This window comes from Corapipo altera, unplaced genomic scaffold (genome assembly GCF_003945725.1).
Source record: "Corapipo altera isolate COAL_440 unplaced genomic scaffold, ASM394572v1 61129, whole genome shotgun sequence".
NCBI lineage: Eukaryota > Metazoa > Chordata > Aves > Passeriformes > Pipridae > Corapipo > Corapipo altera.
The window spans coordinates 106,396-130,294 of record NW_020884955.1 but is presented as its reverse complement, the minus strand read 5'-3'; the positions used below and the strand labels follow the sequence as shown (position 1 = coordinate 130,294).

Below are 23,899 nucleotides of genomic sequence, written 5' to 3'. Positions count from 1 at the left end.
ACCTTTTAACTCAGCGGATTTCAAGCTTCTGCTCTGGGTGAAGCATTGATCCCTGTGGGGAGAGCGCTCTGTCTCTGTGAAACTAAAATCGCCAGCAGGACCACACAGCGAGATGTTTCAACACCCTTTCAGCCAACGCCCATCCTCAGAAGTGCATACAGTAACCTCCTGCTTCCACAGGCACCAGCATACGTTCCCCAGCTCTTCCAGGAAACACTATGCACCCATCAGGTTCTGTTGTTGCTTTGACTTGAGGGAACCACACGGAGCATGTTTTTTTGGATGAAAGCCAGAGAAAGGACAGGATGCCAACAACAGTGTGAAATCCGTACTTTCATGCTGTGTTGAACTTCCTAGCTGCCCTTACAGCACTTCTCTTTGCAAAAACTGTTTACTAGCAAATGTGGATTTTTTTTTTTTTTGGTTGGATTGCAAAAACATTTTGCATTTATAGGAGACATACAAAAAAGAATTAAAAGAAATAAAGGAGCTGATAAACACCAAATATGTAGCATATTTTGCAGATTTATTTATATGAGATAGTACCAATGGTTTCTTGTCATACATGAAATATAATGCTAGAACCTGCAGTTTATTCATACAATGCAGTTACCCAAACACTGTGACTTATCCCAAATCACTATGAAAACACTGAAGCACTGTGTGACAATTAGCGAAACTAATTACAAAATTTGCAGTAAAAATTGCATTATACAAATCTTTATTTTTTTCATCACTGCAACACTGCAGTATGTTTGCTGTCCATCCCCAAATAAAACATACAGAGGTAATTCTGACAGTTGTATGTTTAAGATCACATCCTGAAAACTCCAAATTCTGTCTTCTTCGTAGGTGCGTTTAATGCTGCGCTGAGACTGAGTCCCAAAACCAGTCTTGTGTCAGCTGGATCAATAATTCCATCATCCCATAATCTAGAAAAAACACAAAACCATAAAGAATCAATAATAATTGAAGGAAATTAACATATGCAGCTGGTAGATCTTCAACCCCATGGAACTGGAAATGGTTATACTAAAAAAAAGGAGTAAAGAGCTAAATTATACTTAAAGCCATGGAGTCAATTCACCTTGACCATCAATACAATAGACAGGTGTGTATTATTCCATGGAATTTGTTTTCTAGAAAAAAGTATAAATTTTAGATAAATGAAGAATGTCAGGTTTACATATTTCAAATGAGATTCTTAATACTTATTTGTAGTCATCACCTTCAAGAAAAAAACCCTCTTTGCTTGTTAATATTCACGTGGAAAATGACCTTCTGCCTATGACCTACCTTTTTCTATTAAGAATGCTTGCGTTTTAAAGATTATGTCACATCATTATTTACACTATTCATGTTCATTCAAAAGTCAGACGAGGATGATACAAGTGTGTATTCTTTCCCCATTAAAAAATTCAGAGCAAACTTCAGGTATTCCCAGAATTTCTATTGTGGGTGACCTTGGCTGGACGCCAGGCGCCCCCAGGTTGCTCCATCACTCCCTTTCCCATCTGGACAGTGGGGAGAAAATAAGATAGAAAATGACCTGTAGGTTGAGATAAGGACATTTTACTAAAGCAAAACTGAAAATTTTCACATGCACAAACAAAGAGAAAAACCCCAGTAATTTTATTCTTTTCTTCCTGTCAGTGACGTCCAGCCTCTTCCTGGGAAGCAGGGCTTCAGCACGCGTGGTGTTTGCTCAAGGCAGCCAACACTGTTAATAACAAATGCCCCCCTTTCCTCCTCCTTCCCTCAGCTTTTATATCAGAGCTGTCGTCATATGGTATGGAATATCCCTGTGGATAATTTGGGTCAGCTGGCCTGGTTGTGTCCTCTCCCAGGATCTTGCCCACCCCTTGATGTGGTGAGGGAGTGTTGAGAGACAGTGTTGACGCTGTGCCAGCCCTGCTCAGCAGTATCCAAAGCACTGGTGTGTTATCAACACCTTTCTAGCTACCAATGCAAAGCACAGCACTGTGAGGGCTGTTGTGGGGAAATGAACTCCATCTCAGCCAGACCCAATATAATTACTTATATTTATTTTTTAAATATATTGAAGTCAGTTTCTGAACAACAGAAAGATATCACCTTCCTTAACCCAGGCCTGAAGGGAATTAAATTATAAATGAGCAATTACCAAATTCCCAAGTCCCCAAAATCACCAACACTTGTAAATAGTCTCTGATATTAGCCAAAAATTAAAATCTTTGTGGGATCAGTTCTCAAGAACAGCTCCATCCTGCCAAACACAAGCACAGTATCTTTAGTTAAGAAAGGGATGCTCCTCCTCCACCCCATCTTTCTGTAAGAGAGACTTACTTTACATTATTTTTGAACTTACTTCAGTGTTGGCTAATGCTTAATTCTTTGACTGTGAAAAATTTAAAAATATGAGAAACAGTCATGAATAGGGAGCCAAAACTGACTCGACCAAGACAAGGCACAACCCTTCCTTTCTAACTGAAGTCCCATCTGCAAATTTCCTGTTGTTTGGAGATTAATTGAAAAAAAATCTATTAGACAAGAAACAATGTATTTTTTACTCTTCTTTCAATGCTAAATGTGCCAACTTCACTTCTAAAAGAAAGTGGACTGTAAACTGCACATAAACACATGCAAATAAGCTCAAGGCAGCAGTAGACACTACTGAGTGTCTCCCATCTTTGCTTTACTTCACCACTTGCTGTGAGAGCAATTTCCATCAAGTCAGATAAAATATTAAGAGATTGATAATGTACGCTTTTTAATTTACAACAGGGATGTGTTGTAACACATATGATGTGGACCATATGACGCACAAAATGGAATTCCAATAAAAGACCCCGCTAACAAGATCAGGCATAAGTGTTCAGACTCAGCTTACGAACATGTTCTCCAGCTAGCAGAGAGAGAAGAAGGATATGCAGCTCAGAAAGAATGCTCTACTATAAATATATCTTATCATGGTGCAGCTTCTCAAGTAGAGGAGACAGTTAAAACTGAACGGGGTACAAAAGCAAAACTGAAGTACAGAAGAAGAAAGGGGTTTGGAGAAGGGAAGACTTTGATGTGTAATTCTGCAAAACTGTGCTGCTTCTCTCCTGGGATTGAAAACAAAATGTTGACTAAAGAAGTGCACCACAGTAGCTGTGGCACTCACTGACCTGGCTGCTGGTTTCCAAGCAGCAGAGAAAGAAGTCTGGAAAAACTGTAGAATCACAGAATGGTTTGGGTTGGAAGGGACCTCAAAGACCATCCAGTTCTAATCTCCCCACCATGGGCAGGGACAATTCCCACTAGATCAGCTTGCTCAGAGCCCCCATCCAACCTGTCCTTGAACACTGCCTGGGATGGGGCATCCACAGCTTATCGGGACAAGCCTGTTCTAGTGTCTCACCACCCTCACAGTAAATAATTTCTTCAAATGTAAAAAAACCCACAAAACCCCAAAAAACCCAAAAAACGCTCTTCTTTCAAAGCAAAAAAAAAATTGCTATTAACCCAAATTACAAATATACGAAAACTGTAGCTCTATCTAATTTCATCTCATTTTAGGATTCTCAGTCAGTACCTCCTCTTCAGTGGGCTAGTAAACCATGCTTTGGAATAGCCACGCTTCTATCTGCATGGAAGTGGTACTAACAGCACATTCTGATGTAGATGACAGACAAGAGTTGTCTATATCATATTCAGGATAATGTGCACAGTCTAAGCTCTTGCTGTCTGGCTCCTGTGAATAACCCCTTTCCCAACTGTAGCTTTAAATTTTAATTGACAACCATAAAGATTTTTTTGTTGCATGGCAGTCAAGCTGCTTTCATATGGTCACCCCTGGCTTCTGCTTCTTTTTGTTTAAAGAAAACTACATTCTCTACTGCCATGTAACATTAATAATTCAACTATCTATTAAAGCTCCATTGCTGGAACATGAGTCACAGCTACACTCATAAAATATCTCTAACTGAGACAGTGTGAGTAAAAGAAATTAAGTCGCCAAAAGTAAAATACTCATGTAATTCGTTAAGATGCAAACCACTGAAATCTCTTTAGAAACCTGTGAGCAGATTAATATAACTCATTAAAGAGGGTGCTGCCTAATGACCACCATTAATTAAGACTGCTCATTGTACAAGGTTCTAATCCAGTTAAAGTCTGATTAGAAAATACAACGGCAGGGAACAGTATTGACTGTACATATAGTAACTTATCATTTACAAGCAAAATTACATAAACAGATTAAATAGGGGTATTTGCTTGTATTTTAAGATCATCAGGGTATTCTTCCTTCCCTCTCCCTATTACTTCTAAAAGCTTGATTCAAAACCTAATAAAGTCAAGTGGAAGGGTTACACCAATCTCAATGGACATTAAGACATTAAGCAGAAGACATTAAGCAAGAAGACAGCATGAGGGAGCCTCCAAACTGCTGCACATGAGCAGCAATACAGAGAACAGTCTTTGTGCCCACCTGCCATTTTTTTTCTCTCAGTAACGCAAAGCTGTTCACACTGGAGTCTTCTTGTAGGTCTTTTCAGCAGAGGGACATTACAAAACCAAGGCTGTCCAGATTCAGTTTCAATACAGCACCCTGACATTTAGTTGACAGTCAACTGGTTTTCTTACCATGCTTGGAACCAGACTGGAAACATCCTTTAGAGCAAAGGGAACAGGTTACCTCACCTTGACTTATGGCAAATGCTTGCTAACAAGTAGCTGCTGATGCTGGCTGAGAAAAGGGTGGTCTGCAAGGTGGCTACATCCCTCCCTTAAGTACATTACTTGCTGCAAGGACTGCAACCCTACTTCATCTCATTGTTTCTGCTTGGGCAGCCTACTCCACAGTAATGAAATGTTCTGAGCTATTGATCTGAGATGTTGCAAAGGAATTAGGTAATATTGGCAAAAAAGCAAGAAATCAGGGCAGGAAACATGAGAATATTCACCAAAATACCCAATTATCTCTACGAAACAGCAGACAGCAATTAAGAGCTCCTAGACAATGCAGACTGTACCTACATGAATTAAAGAGTGAGAGAAACCAGTACAGACTGTTTTGACCTGAGCCACTCACATGCTCTTGTCAAGAGCACTCCTCTGTGAAAAGAGGCATTTCACCTTCACTGCTTACAGCCAGATGAGCTTCAGCAGGATTTCAGCTCTGACATTTGACTTCATGCCTCAGCTGGGCTTATTATCTGGAGTGCAGCATTACATGAATCCCACCACCTGCAATCCAGACCCACGCTAGTTCTCAGCCAACTCACACCTGTGCATGTCACATTTCCCTTCCAAGCTACAGGCACAGTAAGAAGCACGTAACTACCCTGCTTTTTCAACAAATGACAGGCCACTTAGCATTAAGAGCACTTCTTACTTCCTAGGCTGGGCAAATTTAGGCTATTTCCTGAGGTGACTTCTAAATTTGCAACCAAACTTCAAAAAACGGCCAAATATTCTGGAAATATAAACTGCTAGAAGTTGCTCAGTAGAAAGCACAAAGCTGGTATTAAATACTCGAGTTTCATGTCTAAAAATCACTGGACATTATTAAGATCAATTTAATATTTTTTTAATGCTAGTCTTAATCTTACATGCAGAACTACTTTCTTACAGATTAGTAACTTACTGTTGTAAATACTGACAACTGTTTGTTGGTTTCTGGAACAGGACAGGTTTTTGTACTGCTAATATACTTAATATATTGAATGTTAAATAAATCCAATTATTTTAAATCAGAAGTACAAGGAGTCTGACTGTGTTTCCAGCGAACACACAAAAAATGCAAATGTAAAAAACCCGACAAACTATTCATCTTCTCCTCTGGGGTAGGGATTAATTTTAAATACAGACAGCTTGAGTCATTTTTTTAATGTTATATGAGTGGAAAATTCTTCTTCTTAAAAGCCAGTTATAAAAAATGACGACACATGTTTTCATTTTTCCTTCTTGCCTCAGAGCACAAGGTTTTGTCACACAGATACTAGGCTTAATCTTTAACAGGCAAAAAAAGAGATATCGCAGCAGTTTTTAATACCTGACACCATTTCTCAAATCAGGGGAAAGCCCATGAAATTTAAATAAATTAAAAATATTTTTTTAAAAAATCAAAATCAGCGTGCCACTAGGAAGTCCATATGAATAATAATAAATGATTTCACAAAAGCATTCTCATTAATTATGTGTAACACCCTAAATAAACTGCAACTTAATAGTAGTGGATTATACACATGCATAAAACCTCAAGAAGGTGAGAGTATCTGTGACTCTCTGCAACACTACCACATAGACCTCTACCAGAAGCAGAGAACAAGCAGTGATGAGATCAAAACCCTCCCTTAATCCGTTAGCTATGTGCTATACAACTGCACTACTGAAATCTGCCTAGATGGCAGCACAAACCCTGTGCTACATATCCTACTGAGAATACTTATTCCATCAGAGCACCAGTTAGGGCAAAATAGCACAAGCTTCCATTTGCCAAAGGTATTGATTTGATTAAACATTAAAATTAATACAGATTCCCCAGGTATGATTACTTCAGCTAAGTATATTCCACTATCCTAACAGAAAACAGAGTAAAAGTTAACATTAATTTCCTATCTTCCTTCAGATCATGAAGAAGAAGCTCTTCTCAGGTCACCTGACTCTGCTTCCACTAGGTGTATATTGCCTTTTTACTACTCAGTTTGAGGAGCAGATCCTTGCTTAGCCATGCATGGTTGCAGCCTGCTGTGCTCAAGTCAGCACGGAGAGCTCCTGTGCCCTACGAAAAGTGCAGCCTTAAAGAGCTGCCAGCTCCTCTGCCCTCTCCTTAAGGACAGCTTCCTGGGGGATCTCATCCACTAGCTCTTTAAACATCTGGAAGTTCCCTCTTCCAAAGTTCAGGGTCCTGATTTTGCTGTTTGCCAGGCTCACAGTCCTTGAGATCCTGAACTCAACCAGGGCATGGTCACTACAGCCCAGTCTGTTTCCAGCCTTAACCCCTTTAATGAGCTTCTCCAGACTGGTGAGTATCAGGTCCAGTAACATCTCACCTCTGGTTGGCTTGTCTAATGCCTGGACCAGTAAGTTGTCCTCTATACACTCCAGGAGTCTCCTACATTGTTCACAGCCAGCTGCACTGCTTACCAAGCGCTGACATCTGGGTTTTTGAAATATGCTACCCACTACCATCACTAGCAGCTAGGGGCCTGTGGAAAATTAGCTTTTGGATACCACAAGGAAAAAAATGTGCAGGATCATTAGCACAGCCAGGATGAAACCAATGCAGAATAACAATCAGGGGCCAAGAAAGCCCCCAAGCTACTTTCCAGAGGTGTCACTCCATAATGCCACCTTGCTTCATTAACCTAACTAGTTCCAGGGCATTTACTAATATTCCATCAGCACAAAATACTGCAAAGGACTTCTCAGCAAACATGAGTATGCTGCACCCATCAGCTAATGCCCTATACAACCTGCTATTATCCGATACAACCACCTACTGTGACCATGACCTGAGATTTTCAAATGGCTTCAGGTCTTCCTCAAGCTCCTTCCTCCTTTTCCATTGGCCTCTTCCACTTGCAGAATCTCACTAAAATGAATTCTTCCTAACACACATGCAGCTACTCATCACACTGTTCAATAGGCTATAGAAAGGTGACTAGACACTGCACTGGGCTGAACGATAAAAAACTTATCCAGAATAAAATGCATAACATATAAACTCCAAGCTGCCATATCATTACTTACAGAACCAGCAGAATAATTCCTGCGAGTGCATGCTCCTACAAAGTCTGAGATAAGACACACAAAACATTGATTTAAAGCTTGTTGTTTTGTACTCCTGCACATCAAACACATCTTTGTTTCTGATTGCTTTCTTCCGCTGTTCTTCAATACTGAGATTTAGATCTTAAGCCCTGTGATTACAATTAAGTTTTGGAATAGTCATTTATATGTTACCTTGCACTGGAATAATAAGGGTTTCCTTCTTCCTCGAATCTCCTAATGATTGGCTCCTTCAAAGCTGCTTCATCTGCCTCAGATAACTAAAAAAACAGGCAAATAAACAAAAACAGATAAAGTCCTCTTTTTCTTCTACAATGACAGCAGAGCTTTACATGCAGCATCAACCTGAAGAAACTGCCTAAATTATCTCCCCGAAGTTTTTCACTCTTTTTGCACACAATTACCAATTTAGCATATCTGACAATAAAATTAAAATACATTTAAAACAGGAAAAAGGAGAATAAAAATATACTTAACTGAGTATAAGAATAATTGGGGATTAGCATCTGAAAAATTACTGAAGCTACTGTACTAAAAAAACGCTGTTATGAGTTGCCTTTGGCAAGATTTTTAATAAAATAAGTCTGTGCTACTCATCACGAATGATCTTCACCTTTCAAAGATGTAAACACCTCACTAGGTGGCATTGGGACAATGATTACTTCATTGGTGTCTCACTTTCTAACACCCTTTCCTAGCTCACAAAGTTAGCAACCCTAGTGAAAGAGTAACTCACACTGCCTCTACTGAAAATGAAAGAAGAAAGATGTACCTGTTTTCCCTCCCTTGCTTTTTGGTCCTTAGCTATTGTAGCTAGAACAGTTGCAGCTTGTTCCCCTCCCATCACTGATATGCGAGCATTTGGCCACATATATAGAAATCTTGGACTGAAAAAATACAGATTAAACATTAAGGTAAGACACTGCCTTACTTTCCAGTAAAGAATTAATTCTCACTTAGCTAAGAATTAATTTTCATGCATGTCTGTATTACAACATATTGTTTTGTTTAAAAATGCACATTAACATACTTCAGTGCTTGCAGCATTATGTTTGAAAATGCAAAAATTCTGTTAATTGCCTGTATTCAAGCACCTTAAAAATTTATTTTCTCTTTCTTGAGCCTCTTCAGCTCACCTCCGAACCCCCCGGAATTTTTCTCTTAAACGTTCCAAACAATTTCATTAGTATCAGGAACTTTGAAAAATGAGATTAGAAAACTATGTGAGTCATGTCCAAAGGGTCAAAAGAAACAAAATCTTTACGGATTCTGAAACTTTACACATAAAAAGTGAATAAGGATTAAGGATTTTTTGCACAAGCTGGTATTCTTCCTACGAATTCAGAATAACTGAATTGGCCTATACTGCCCAATGATTGTTAAGGACTGTACAATTTTTCCTCCAGTAACTGAAATGGGAGAAAAGGACATCGACACATTGTTAGAAGGTCTCTTCTGTCACCTAATTCAAGGTGAATCATGAGCCTATGAATCTCTTCTACAAGTTTATCAGGTTGTTGTTTACTTGTGAACATATTCACTGAGAACTGCTGCTCTCCTAATAGCACAAGCTCTGCAAGAGTTTAGAGAGTTTTTCAGAATGGTACTTCAAGGTTATGTTCTCTTAACTTATTCCTATCTGCTGTCATAATTTGAAGCAAAACTTACCTATATGCCCTTCCACACATCCCATAGTTTCCAGCTCCATAAGAACCACCGATAATCACGGTTATTTTAGGAACATTGGCACAAGCTACAGCAGTTACCATCTTGGCACCATCTTTTGCTATCCCTCCAGCCTCATATTCTCTACCAACCATGAAACCTAAAGAATTACAACACGAAGAAAAGGCTTACCAACTTTGTATTACTGTACTGTGGTATGTGTCATACTATGTGCTCCATAGCACAGGTAGAAAAACCTGTAGAGCAAACCATAAGACAAGGCCTTGACCAGCTGCTGTTTCCAAACAGGCTGGAGATGCAGGCATTACAAAGCACACTAAAACATAGCCTCCAGAGCTAATGGCAAACCCTACAGCTTAGTGAAATGTTAAAATAATGATCTTATTCACCTGTAATATTCTGCAAAAACACAATGGGAATATTTCTCTGGCAACACAACTGGATAAAATGTGTACCCTGTGGAGAGGAAAATAAAAATAAAATGAGTAAGCCATTAAAATTTGGACAAGTGAAGCCATCACTACCAGCACTCTGAAATCTGTGGTAAGTTCTTCCACTGAAATGCATGGGAGTATTTGCATCATGAAGTGTTATACTAGTTCTCCTTCATCCAAAGTCAAACGCAAAACATGCGCTCTAGTGGAAGTAAGAAAACTCTGAAGACATGTGACTCCATGGGTAAAGGAGAAATAATATCCTTGAAAGCATTACTACTGACACTGAAAAACTCACCTGCTTTGACTCAGTCAGTATGTACAGACAGCTACACAGTGTGACATCGAGTTTTGTAAGACTTCTGTAGGAGTTTTGTGCCACTGAAATTATGACAGCCAGTCAGAAAAAAATATCTCCCCATTTTCTGTATAAAATAGAAGTATTCTCTGAAACCGGGGAAGTCCCACAAACGTTATTTGCTCTTTGCCCTGCCAATTGCTGGAACATTCTCTCTTTTTCCTGAGGGTAGATTCCCTCTCCCCATTTTCTAAAAAAGACCAGTTTCCCAGCAAAGGTATAAATATTAGATTTCAAGTTTCTGTTTCAACCAGAAATAATCTAAATCGATAAAGTTCCTCGGGTTATTTATACACTGCTGGTAAACAAAACAAAGCAAAAAAAGATTATGTAGCACAGCAACTGAAAAAACATCTAACCTCTTCAGTATATGAATCCACCAAGAGTTACAAAAAGAAAAAAAGAGAGAAAAATAATAAAGCATAACCTTCTCGCTTTTTCAGAGAACAACATGAATTGCACAGTGATGATTATGGGAAATGTGAAACAGCTCATTACAAAAATGCAAAAGAAAAAAAAAAGGAATATTGTTAGATTATGATGCTTATAGAAGCAACATCATGGACAAAGGTTTCTCCAGAACCGAAACAACTGAAACTTGACCGTCTCCTTTTACAGTACTGACATGGCAGGAAAAGTCAGCAAAGATTCCTTACGTTTTTTTCATTGACAGGAATATAGGTTGTAGCATTAAATTATTAGAAAAATACCAGAAGTATTAGAAATACTGCAAGAGTTATTTTCTACTTGGAAATAACTGTGTTAAAACAAATATTAGGTAAAAACAGTGTAATTTACTGCTCTCCAAGCTGAAAATATTCTTTTAGTACATGAAACTCAATTTCATGTATTATTTTATTACAGCAATAAATCAAGTAAAATTACTTTCTCCCCATCTCTCATCAATCCTTCCTTTTTTCTATAGATTCTCAATAACGATTCATCAGCATTAGTTTGAAGTAGCCTGCTAGAACAAAACTACCATATATAACTAGTATTAAAAAAATTCAACTGACAGTTGTTACTTGAAAAAATAAAGAACTAAAGCAAATAACACAGACCAAGGTAAGTAAACACTCTGCCATATCCAGATAGTCTTTAGCATCATCAATCGCCCAAGTACTATTAACTGTAATACTATCACAATATTCCTTCAGAGATCTCCATTCACAAAACAGGTATTTTAGCTCAGAGATTTTTTGAGACTGCACAGGTTTTCACTCATTATTCTAAGCCAGGAGATCCCATAGCGAAGCACGAATATTAAAGCTCTGGTAAAACAATGAACTGAATACTGGAATTGAGGTTTGAAATTTTCCAATTACTAGAAAAACAATCATGTGATTTAAAGTAGGATTTCACAGTTTAGAGGTTAGGAATACCAACAGGGCATGTGATGCAATCAGTATGGACTTGTCCTGTAAAAGCTGTAAATTGCAGGATACTACTTCAACTGTGCTGTATTAATACAAATTCAAATGCTGTTCTTCTATTGACCTAATTTCTTCACATCAGAAAAATCTAGAGAACATTGTTTCTAAAATACGGTCAATTGTTTTTATAGCTTATTAACCTGTTTCACATTTTCATGAAAAATGTGGAGCCAGCTCCCTTTCATTATTTAAAAAAGCTCCTAATTTCGAGAGCAAGTCGTCCACCAGAAGTTTTGTTTCTCAATGGCAAAGAAGCTAATTATCTGTTTACCTTTTTTGCCGACTCTGAGAAAAGAACTCCATTGTTTCCAATAATTCCTACTGGATAACCAAAAATTCTTGCAAATCCTAAGGTAGAAAGATTAATTTGTAAATTTCCACATATATATATATATTTTACCATGGCATGTAAAGGCAACACTTTCTCCCGGTAACAGAAACTGCTATTTCTCTGAAGATAAACATTATTAAAAATATCAATGGGTGAGCCAAACAGAATGAATCCAACTATAAAACCAGTGGGAACATATACAGCACAATTAGAATATATTTCTAAATACCTGTTATTAGCGTATCCCCATACAAGGCTTTGAATTCATCAAATCTACTTCCATCCACAATTCTAGCAATGACCTTAAGAAAAATTAGAAAAATGAAGTTAAATTCCTAATCCTTTATACATTTTAATTTCTTTAGAAAGACCAACACATAATTTAATACAACCTTTCCATTTTTAGAACATCAAGCAGCTCACCATATAAAACAGTCTGGATGGCAGGCAAAGCCCATTTACTTTTTTAAGAGTGATTTATCTACATGTTTGTAAAAATGGGATTTCAGGATTAAGAATATCCTAATCAAACAGTTAAACTACACAGGAACAAAGTTTTCCCGATTAGTGGAATTTCAAAGAAAAACTGCTACCTCTAGTTATATTAAACATTGATCAGCAGACTCTCATTTATAAAGAGAAAAAACATATAAAGCTATGAGTCACTTTCTTAGAGATACGATTATTTTCAGCTTTGCTTGAATTTGTGACATACAAAAATAATGAAGATCTGATCTGAGGTTTCTCTGAGATGCAAAGGGGGCATTTTTTATAAGTACAGATCCAATCCTAGCAAGACATTTGCCGGAAGACATTTATTTCAACTTTAAAAGAACACAAGTCCAAATTATTCCAATACTTATCAGAGTGTAATGTGAGGCTCAGTACAAGTGTTCATCTCTTTTTCCCTTAATGCAAAGCATACCCTAGTAATTTAAATATTTTAAGACAGGTATGTGTTAAAGACTCTTCATAGAGTACATACTTGGTTGGTAGTGAAAAAATGTGGGATCTGCACAAAATACAAGACAGGATGTGGGTTCAGATGAAGGTTCCAAGGCAGACAATGACACTAGAACAACAGCAGAGTACAACAGACTCCATACGTCGCTGGGAGAACTCTCAATTGTCTGGTGTGCTTTTACTCCATAAGTCTTTAAATATTTGGTCTTTTACAGGATTGACAGAAAAAGAAAGCCATCATACCACTCAAGCCTACAGAACGTTGGCAATCTGTTGGCAAGACTACAGAATGCTCTGCCAATGCAAAGTTACTGTTTCTGTCAGCTTTTTCAGAATGTTATCAATCTTACATCCTTGCACATCCTTCTTAAAAGTATAACCAGAAAGCATTACATTTTCAACAGGTCACTGCCATTGCAATGCACCTGGTAGACAAAAGTACAAAAAAATAAGCACTCAAATCAGATGTTATCAACTATGATAATATAAAGAGTGATTTCCTGCAAGAAAACTGGGTGCATGTATGTATGTGGATCCTGCATTAATATTCATACCTCTTTGACATCAAAATTTCTTTTTAGCTGGTCACCAACTATTCCATATATTTCATCAGCCGGAAATAAAGGCTCTTCTGATGGTTCTATAGTCACCTGTAGCAATTTAATAAAGCAATTTACACAACAAAGGAACTATCAGTCCACATTATGACTTGAAAGTTCAAACAACAATTAATTTGCCAACTTCTTTGAGCACAGACTTCATCAACTGCATTGAAATGACTGCATTGGCTTGTCCTTATTTTGCATAAAGATCAAGTTTCTTAAACTGAAGGTTGATAATACCTTTCTCACTTACTGTTACCCTTTTTCTACTCCTGCATATACCTCCACATGTACTCCACTTCTTCCATGTTATAAAAAAATTAAGCGTGTCCTCCCATTTTCTTACTTTCCCCCATGTCCCACAAGGCAGGAATTATTCTGAAAAACTGGTGAGGATCTTTGTCACACAACTGAATAAACATCTCGCCTTCCTTCACCGTCTCACATCTCCACTAATATAAAATAGGGTCATTCCCCACCATATGCTATTCATCCCGTCTTCTAAAACAAATTTCTAAATCAATACAATAGAATGACACGATACACGTCTGTCCCCTCAGTTTTGTACTTCTCCTTAATAATGGCAGAAAATATCTGCTAAAAAAGATGCTTTAGCAGCCATCTAATTAAAAGTCCATGGAAATGATCACGTGGGTTTAAAATTCAATTGAGTGTCTTGCAAGACTGGATTAATTTAAAAGTGCAATTCTGTGACTCCGAAGCACTTTTCTAGTTGCTTTATTCTCCCACTTAAGCCCAGTGATTTTATTTGGAATAATATGCCAGGAATGCAACTGCAGAACTGACACAGTAGAGAAATCTTTAAGGACAAGAAGTGCAACTTCAATTTTCAAAATGCCTGAAGTCATAGGCAAAAAATGTGTTATGTAAATCAGGCTAGGAAAAGCATGTCTAATTTCAACAATGCAGTGTTCCCAGATTCTATACACTTACATCTATTTTCTTCTGGAGATTTAAACTTCTTACAACTTTCCTTGCTAGATGAAGTGCATGATTGTCATCCAAAGCATAGTGATCTGTTACACCTGATTTTCTGTATGTAAATAACAACAGCAATATGAATACTTAGGAAACAGCCATAAATCTGGCAATGAAAACTTGAAGTTTTAAAACATCCAAGACCTTAAAAAATTTATTTCTATATTTAAAGCATAGATGCTACCATACAGCTCTCTGTGCTTTGTTATAAAATTACTTTAAAAATAAAATCCATGCCTGACCTTTTCTTTGAAATAGCACATTCAAGTTATCAGACACGACATAAAATAGCAACTCCGGGAAGTAAAAAATCTAAATGACAATATAAATTACCATAAGCATTGTTCAAATGAAACAAAAATTCATTTGAAATTACAAAGAAAAACATGTTTTTCACAAAAATGGCATGAACTGCCCTTCAAAAGAATTCTTTATTCACTTCAGTAAATTGAAGTAAAAACTAAGCAGTTATTGTACAACAATACCTAACTTACTGCGCAGTAATATCTAATTTTGCCTACTATTCATTTTAGAACTTCAAAGTGTGTAGAATTTTTTGTTTTGCTGACAAGCACTCTCTTACAAAAAACACAAGCTATTTTGATTTTGCTTGTAGTAAGTTCTGACAGTAAGAAAGATGCAATATACAAAATGTAATATCTTTCTCAATATCTATTACTCTATTAACAACTAGTATTAAATAGTAAAGTCCTCCATATTATGCACGATGCTGCACTATACTAGACATGTATTTTAATGTAGTCAATTAAGGAAACAACATAAATAGAGTGTAACAAGGTAACTATGCTAGTCTAAAAATAAAACAATCTGTCTGCACAGATAAGCACACCAAAATCTTAATTTCCAAAACCTAAATACAGTTAAAAAATATCTAAAAATAAAAAATAAAATAAAATAAAACCTGAAGTCTCAAATATGGAAGAAATTAACTGGGAAAATATTTCTTCAAACCTGCAGTGAAGATCTGCCCCTCCAAGATCCTCTGCTGATACCTCTTCACCTGTTGCTGCTTTAACCTACCACAAGAAAAGGAAAATGAGCTTCAGAGTAGACACTTGTCTTGCATTAATACTTACACTGGCTTAGGCACAGCAGTAAAAGAGATCTTTGCAAAATGCTTCTTCATTAATAATATTTGCCCAGTTAATCTCCCACAGAGCATTCAAAATGGGACAACACAGAATCTTGCCAAAATTACTTAGTTTCTTCAACTTTGCATCTTTATTCTAGCATTCACATGTAGTTTTGACTGACAGAGATTCTCCACTTACTGTTGATTTACTGCTGTGTCCACTATTAGTGTGAATATATCTATGCATCCTTTAGATTCATAAACGTGCATTTTCACAAAAGTTTTCTTAACAAGAAAATTCAAATGTGGTACTGTCCTGCACTGTTTCAAGCAAACAATATCTCTATTGAAACTTAGCACTCTTCACTTGTGCTTTCTTTATACAAACTCTTCTGTGAATTTTAACTTACTTAAATATTAACCACAGAACAACCATTAGCAGTTTTTATTTTCTTAACCTTCCAGTAAACACACAATAATTTAGTAATAATAATTTTCTTTAAAAGAGCATATCAGTGGCATATAACTGTTCAGATCAAGTATGATGTCCCCATAAAAGTACCTGGAATGACAACCGATATCCTACATCTGTGAAATCTTAGACTCAAAAGGGTAATTCAAGAGTAAATGAACTCCTTAAAACAACTGCACAGTTAAAAAAACCCCAAGGACTTCTTGATGCATTTCAACTCTACAGTAACTGCTTTGAAAAGGATTCCTTGAGAGCTGGTGAAACCATTTTTCATCACACATGGAGAGTACAGAGGTAGAGCATGAGATATGGAAAGGGAAAACTATCACCCCTTCCAAAATAGACTTCAGTTTTCAAGTTTCATGTCTAAAAATGATGCACACTAAGTATATAAATATATACTATACAGATACATAAATATGTAAATTCATATTCTCTCTCACACACACACACACTTGAAAACTGTCAAGTTTGCAAAATTACGTGTAGATATTTCTTCAGTGGTAGAATTTTTGTGTTGAAATTTGAATTACCCATGCAATATGAAGGTGTGGCATTCTGATACTAATTTATGGAAAATTTCAGTCAGAGGCATAATTAACTTTAGTCTTCATCAAAGAAGGAACAGAAGAACATACTTTTCAGAGAAATCAGGAAGATTTCTTCACTGAAAGGGCTATGCAGCATTGGAACAGGCTGCCCAGAGAACTGGTTAAGCTGTCAGCCCTGGAGGTATTTAAATGCATACAGATGTGGCATTTAAAGGGATATGGTTTAGTGGTGGATTTGGCAGTGTCAGGTTAAGGACCGGACTCAATGATCTTTAGGGTGTATTCTAACATAAGTGATTCTATGATTTTATTCTATCATTCTACGAAATAATTACATACCTCTCTCTTTATGCAGTTACAACATGTTAACTACTCCAGAACTCGGTACAAATATGAATACAGCATTGATTTCTTCTAGCACAGAAACCAGAGACTAATTTTAATATATTTTACCAAAATTTTTTTTTGCATTTTCCACAGAGGTGAAGTTTTCCTTCTCCAAATCACAGTTTTGGAGCTGTGGGCTCTGTCAGCCACCCTGAGACACCATCTAATTTAACTCCCCTGCTCAAAGCAGGGTCAATCAGAGAAGGTTGCTGATGACCACGTAATGACACAAATTTTGAGAGTCTCAAGGACGGAGACTCCACAACCTCTCTGGACAACTTGGTTTGGCAAGACCCCCCTTGCAATAAAAAAGTGTTTTCTTACAACTAAACAGAACTTCCTATATTTCAATCTGTGCCCTGTAGCCTTGATCTATCACTGGGCATCAATGAGAAGTTTGGTTCTATTACCTTAACTTCTCACTGCAAGGTATTCATACACATGGACAGATTCACCCTGAGATGCTCCAGTCTCTTCATCATCTTCATGGACCCTCACTAACTCATTGAAGCATGTCCATGTCTTTCTTGGTGTGGAGAGCCCAGAGCTGGACCTAGCAGTCCAAACACATCATAGGAGGGCTGAGTAGATGGGAAGGATTATTTGCTCCAACACCTTCACAGGTACAGCAGTGCAACAAAGCATTCTACAAACTGTAGTTTAAGTAATGATCAAAGTTATTTAAAGTGAATGGTTGATGTTATCCTGAAGTTTATTAAATTCTAACAGATTGCAAGTAAGAGCCTTGGCAAGCGGGTATTTTCAAAGAAACCCTGCTCAAGCTACTTCACTTAGAAATTATCAGGAGTAATGAACATACATTTCAGATACAATGCGCATTTTCCACAAGAGATGAGGATGACATGTAGAAAAGTCACGAATACATGAATTTGACAAACTTATTCCCTCTTTTTACCAGACTTTTCTTCACCTTTGAGCCCAGAAAGTAGCAAATTTTCCCTTGGGAAGGAAGAATCAGAAATTTCTGTAAAGAGACGACGAAGCCTGAGCTACCAAGCAGTACTGCCAAAGATGAGGATATAGATACCTTCAGCCTGGGGAAGTGCAGAAGAATGGCCCTAAATATTATTACTACTGTGACACTTCTCCTCTTCGAGTTCTATCTGTTTATGGAGTCATTACTCCCCACCCTTCTAAAAAGAAGGGAAAGCAAACTTCCATTTTAGAAGGTGGACTAATTGTACCTGCAATTCACGTTTTATCATACACATCTCAGGACTAATAATAACTAACATCAGGGATTTTCTTTCAATTCCTTAGAATGTTTTGTTTTATGCAGGTTAGCGATAAAATCCATCCCACTTTTTTTTTATGTAGGAAAGACATTTTGGGGAACAGAGCTCAGACAATAATGGCTACAACATCTGCTACAGCATGGAATGGCAATTTCTATGGGAGTCTGAAGTAATTTTGATGCTTAGAAAAGGCAAGTAAAATATTTTCAGGGAGAATATGAAAAGCTCTACAAAACAGAAAAGCTGTCAGGTAGTGATATTAAAGTTTGATCTATACGCACAAAGATAAGGATCATTACATCAGCAGGTTGCTAAGGAACAAATTGAATTGGAAGGTAGTTGTGAAATCTTCCTCTGAAAATGGTGAAAAGTTTTCAACACGTCTAACTTCACAACATCCTTGCAGTCACTGACTCGCCCAGCCAAGTCTTCCCCTGGAGGCCTGACTCAGGTCACTCAGCTGCCTATACTGGCAAAAGCCTCATGCACTACATCTCAGTAATACCCATGGTATGACCTAAATTTCCTTGTGAAGTTAAATGATTGCCAAGCAGACCAGCTTCCTGGGTAGTATGGGTATTAGCTGCCTCATGTACCTGCATAGTGCTGGAGCTCGAAAGAAACTGGCTCTGAGTAAGTTCTCCAGGACACAATATTTATTGCACCCACTGGGTCTCCCAGGATCTGAAGAACATTTCCAGCTCTAGCACAACTCCAAGCAGGAGTGTAGTCAAGGTACACTGGACTCCCCAGCAGTCTTGCCAATGGACATGCCACACCAGAAGAGCTGTGCTTTCTCAGGTCCTTTAGATTTCCTAGCTGGACTTCTGCAACAAATTACTCTGTACCTGAGCTAGCCCCAGAGGCAGCGCTGGCCCTTTATATGCCACTGGCTCTAAGACGATGAGCTGTCCTGAACCTAGAAAACGTTTGTACTTAGACAGCTCAGGTGCTCCTGCAACAGGGTAGTTATTCTTAACACAGTAACCAAGCTATTAACAGCCTGATGTAAAAAGCTCGTTTCTTTCATCATACTAATTTTCTTATCTCAATAAAAAGATGTATGAATCACACAATGTTACTCAACCGATACTATTCTCAACTAATATCTTCATTCATGGTTATACCACTTTTCACCAAGAAACTCCAAATACCTAAAGGGATAAATTTATAAAAAATTACTTAATTTTGAGGAGGATTTTTCTTTGTTTACATACAAACAACAAGTTGAAAAAGACTAATACAAGATAAAAAGGAACAGAAACCTACGTAAGACATTTGAAACCATTATCGCCAAAGGAATTCCAATAGCTAAAATTCTAATGAGCTATAAATAAATTAGCATTATATTACATAAGTGCTATTAATCACATTGTCTGCTTTTGCCGACTACTTTTTTCTTCTTGTCAACTTAGAAAGCCTCCACTGAAATAATAAATTGCTTCAAACTAAGTGCTTTGTTTTATTAGGGTAGACAATGAAGTACCCTTGTAATTAAAGGTATGTCCCTGTTTTCCATATGACAGTTACATTCTGAATTTATTTAAGACATTCTGGAACAGTGAATTATATTTCCCAGACATAGGAAAGAATCTCTGCAGTTATGGTTAGACTTTTGGGGTTTTTTTTAACTGCATAAGAATTTAAACTGAACTTTGGAAGGAAAAAAAAAGGTACAAAATGCCAAATCCACTTTTATCACCAAGATGACACAGTGGGGAAAAAAATTCACTCTAAAGTAAAGGAAAAGAATGGAATGCAAAAATGTCCTGTGGAAATGGGAGCAGTGCTATACAAATAAACACTAAATGACATTACAGGATATGTTCTTCGTGCTTTCAATGAAATGAACGCCTTAGGAACTGGTCAACAAATAAATCTGTCAGTGATTGTCTTCCCACAGTTTAACAGGACATGCTATATTTTCCCAGCATCTTAAGTGGTGAAGGAAGTGACTTCCAACAGACTTCACCTCCCTACAGGAATCAGTGCAGGCAGCAGAATCTTCACTAACAATGCTGTTACAAAGTGATTTCTCCATTTAGGCCTGCTCAAGCTGGAAGGACTCTAGAGAGACACGTGATTTGCACTTGGCTTTGTCACAAAAAGCTTACCTAAGTTCCCAAAGGACTGTAACCAAAACAGAGCCGTCGTGCTGCCTCAGAACAATTTGTACAACAGGTCAAATACGTGACCATTCCAAAAAAGAAAGTTTATCCAGTCACAATTCATTGAGACTGGAACAGTTGTGATGGGTCGTGCTCTAGCTGCTAGTTCTAGCACTAACATTTATTACTCTAAATTAATTTCTTCTCATAAAGTTTGTGTTAAATTATCTTTGTCAGCAAAGATTATTGCTTGTACCGGTATAAAACTGAGGCTACACTTGAACATACAGCTGTTTCTGAAATAATAAACCCGATTCAAGCACTCCTTTTTGCTGGAGCCTAACTACTCTAATTTTAAAGCTGTGTTATACTGCAGAATTTTGCAGTCACAAATTCCACTCTGAGTTCCACAATAAAGCAAGTTTCAATTCACCAAAGTTCTTCAGGTCAGTTTCCTTAGAAGCAATTTCCTTACTAAGTAAGTAAGAAAACTCTGACAAACTCCATCATAAGTGCATCTCCTTTGTCTGTAAAACGACATAAAATATAGTTGATCAGTCATGCTTTTGAACTTCTCTGATCTTGGTGGCTGTATTTTTTTTCAAATTTCACTTCATACCTAGAGACTACAAAATTGAACACAGAGACCATTTTTATCATCGAAAACGTGCATGGTAATCTAAAAGCAATTAAAAAACCACCTTAACACAGTCTGATTTACATATATAAATCTAACAGACAGAAGAGGTTTATTTTAGGATATAAACATTCAGATATACTTAAAAATGCAAACTAATCTACAGAATATCTGGAAATATCTCACCAAGAAATGTGTCAATTGTTTAAGCTCTACAATTATTGCAGCCTGATTTTGGAGGGGGGAATAAGGGGAGCTTTGTCACTAGAAACTGATGTATTCTTACCAGTGGTGGCCCTCCCAGGAATATTGTTCCCTGTTTGCCAACAATAATACTTTCATCAGCCATTGCAGGTACGTACGCTCCTCCTGCTGTACAGGATCCCATTACTACTGCTATCTAGGGGGGAAACAAAAACACAAGTTAATGAATTGTTCAACCCTTAAAAACAGCAAATGTTTTGTACAAATTTTTCTCTGTGAGATTATTTTTGCCTGATAGAGCAAGTTTTTTTATGTTTTAGCCTTTCTTTAAAAAATAGGGAATGTCTCTAGTGTCCAACAGTCTTTTAAACTATGATCTTCAGGCCACCCTGCTGGAAAATTCATGTATGATGTACCACAAGGTACATATGTGGTATGTTTGATGAGACACGCATTCTACCATGAAATTTGTTTTTTACTGATGAATAGTAAAAGGTTGAAACCTAGAGGTTGCTCTTGGTATTTATGCTCAAGCCAGAGCTTCAGTTGTTGCTTACTGGCATAGTTTCACTGATGTTAACATCCTTTGAAGAAAATTCCTCACATCTACTATTTTGTAACTTTAGTTCCTCAATGGATCAACTAATTAACTCTGCCCCTTCAAGGCATGACTATTTCGTTATAGGCTTCAATATGAATAATCTCTGCTTCACCCATTTGCCTAATTTTGACATGAACATCTATCTAATGGACACCTTCTACCAGTAATATCTTGGTGATACTGTAATAAAACTGGCTTGAGCCCAGATATGATGAATACTATAACATTAAATGATCATGAAAGTGAAGTTTCTCACTTAAGTTCTCCTTCAGGAGAACATCTCCAAAGACCCTTCCAAAACACTTGCAGAATAGAAGAAAAGGAATACTCATGAAAAAGGCAGACAGTAAGAAACACTTTCTTTCACAATCACACACATACACACACAAGAAAAAAATATCTAAAAAACCTCCAGTAAATACCATCATTTTACGTTAAGTTTGTTTCAAGATATTTCTAAAGTGACATCAGGTAGTGTTCTCTGTTAAATAACAATTTAATGTTTGCTCTTAGAAGAAAACAGTACACAGAAAACTGAAACTTCCAAATCACATTACCCAAATCTAAAGCAGGAGTAAATGAACTATGTTGACCTGCTATGATAAAACCAAACAGCTTTTTCAGCAAACAGTTTCTCGAACAGTATCTTAAACTATATTCAGAGTCACATGATTAATCCGCAGTATTTCTGTTGTGCATTTAATAACTAACTCCTGGTGAATACAAAACCAACATAAGTCTGTAGAAATGGGAGAAACTTCGGCAACAGACATTTGTTTGACACTTTTCCCTAGGATTTGTGTTTTTTTCCTACTCTTAATTTTGCCATGTTTTTACTGAAAAATGTGCCTGCATTTAAACTTAAACTCAGGTGTTATTTTTTCCAACATAAAAATTGGAATATGTGTATACTGGAAAAAATAAAACCTACCTGTTAAATAGCACAACTCCAAATTCTCAAAAAATGTCTTACTTCTTTGACTTCATTCTTTGAATTATGACATAGGAAGTTACTGTCAGGTGCAATAAAAATCAAGAGTCCTAACTGCACATCCAGTATTTCATATCCACTGATCAGGTCCCCATTTTATCCATGCAGTATATGAGTGTGAGAGAACTCAGGAAGCTGCAAATGAGAAGCTAATCACAGCTTTCTGATTCACAGCCATACAGAAAACAACACAATTTAAACTGTATTAGGTGTATAACAAATTAGTCACAGGTAAAAGTGGAGGGGGAAATTAAAAGCACCATCAGCAACTGGAAAATAAAAAAAGAAAAAAAGCAAGCACTTTAAAGGGCAAAACTGAAAAGAGCTAATGAACTGATGAAACAGACCTTCAGGCAGGTCAAAACACAGAACAGTAGGTAGGAAACTAATGACATCTAGACTCCCATATCAGAAGAATTAACCAGAGTGGAAATCAGAGAGAGCATAACTTCCTAATTCCGTTTTCTAATGAAATATCCTCTCAGACAGGGAAAACAGTTCTAGCTACCACAATCAGTTAGCACAGGATCTATAATAAATTTACAGATGTTAACAGTGCCTTTTTGGAATGAAACAAAGGATAGATCCATCTCCCAAACAAAATGCACCCTTATTACATCCTTTAAATAAAGGAAGTACTTCAGTAAAACATTTTTCCCAGTCTTCAATAAACATTTAGAGAAAGATAAACTTTCATCAGTGTCACAGCTAGAAAATTTAACTTTCATCAGTGTTGTAACGAAGAGAAATGTGTTTTATTAAAAGGCAAATCTTTCCTACACTTAGTTTTTATTGTATAGGAGTACAATTACTCCTAATACAACACTATATGGTAATTGAAAGAAAAACAAATTCAACTTTTTATGGAACTTTACAAATACATTAAATACGTTTCAAGATATTCCAGAAAACACCAGTATGACTTTAGGGCCAGGCATTTCTAGAAAGGTCTTGCCTAACAAACATCAGTAATTTCAGCCTTGCAAACTGGGTACACATATTCATCTTTGACATAACATCTAAAAATCATTACTC

The 23,899-nt window shown here is 37.0% G+C and overlaps 1 protein-coding gene across 1 annotated transcript in view; it reads right to left on the bottom strand.

Annotated features, from left to right (window-relative positions):
- Positions 1–704: 704 nt before the first annotated feature.
- The window catches only part of MCCC2 (methylcrotonoyl-CoA carboxylase 2), a 36,413-nt gene continuing 13,218 nt past the window's right edge, over positions 705–23,899 (bottom strand). The window contains exons 7-17 of the mRNA XM_027663669.1: positions 21,355–21,468; positions 15,537–15,601; positions 14,520–14,619; positions 13,518–13,613; positions 12,230–12,302; positions 11,941–12,017; positions 9,834–9,900; positions 9,427–9,583; positions 8,531–8,645; positions 7,933–8,018; positions 705–932 (exon numbers count right to left, since the gene is read on the bottom strand). Of these exons, the coding sequence (XP_027519470.1) occupies positions 815–932; positions 7,933–8,018; positions 8,531–8,645; positions 9,427–9,583; positions 9,834–9,900; positions 11,941–12,017; positions 12,230–12,302; positions 13,518–13,613; positions 14,520–14,619; positions 15,537–15,601; positions 21,355–21,468 (1,068 nt within the window). The 3' untranslated portion in view covers positions 705–814. The remainder of the gene's footprint in view (positions 933–7,932; positions 8,019–8,530; positions 8,646–9,426; positions 9,584–9,833; positions 9,901–11,940; positions 12,018–12,229; positions 12,303–13,517; positions 13,614–14,519; positions 14,620–15,536; positions 15,602–21,354; positions 21,469–23,899) is intronic.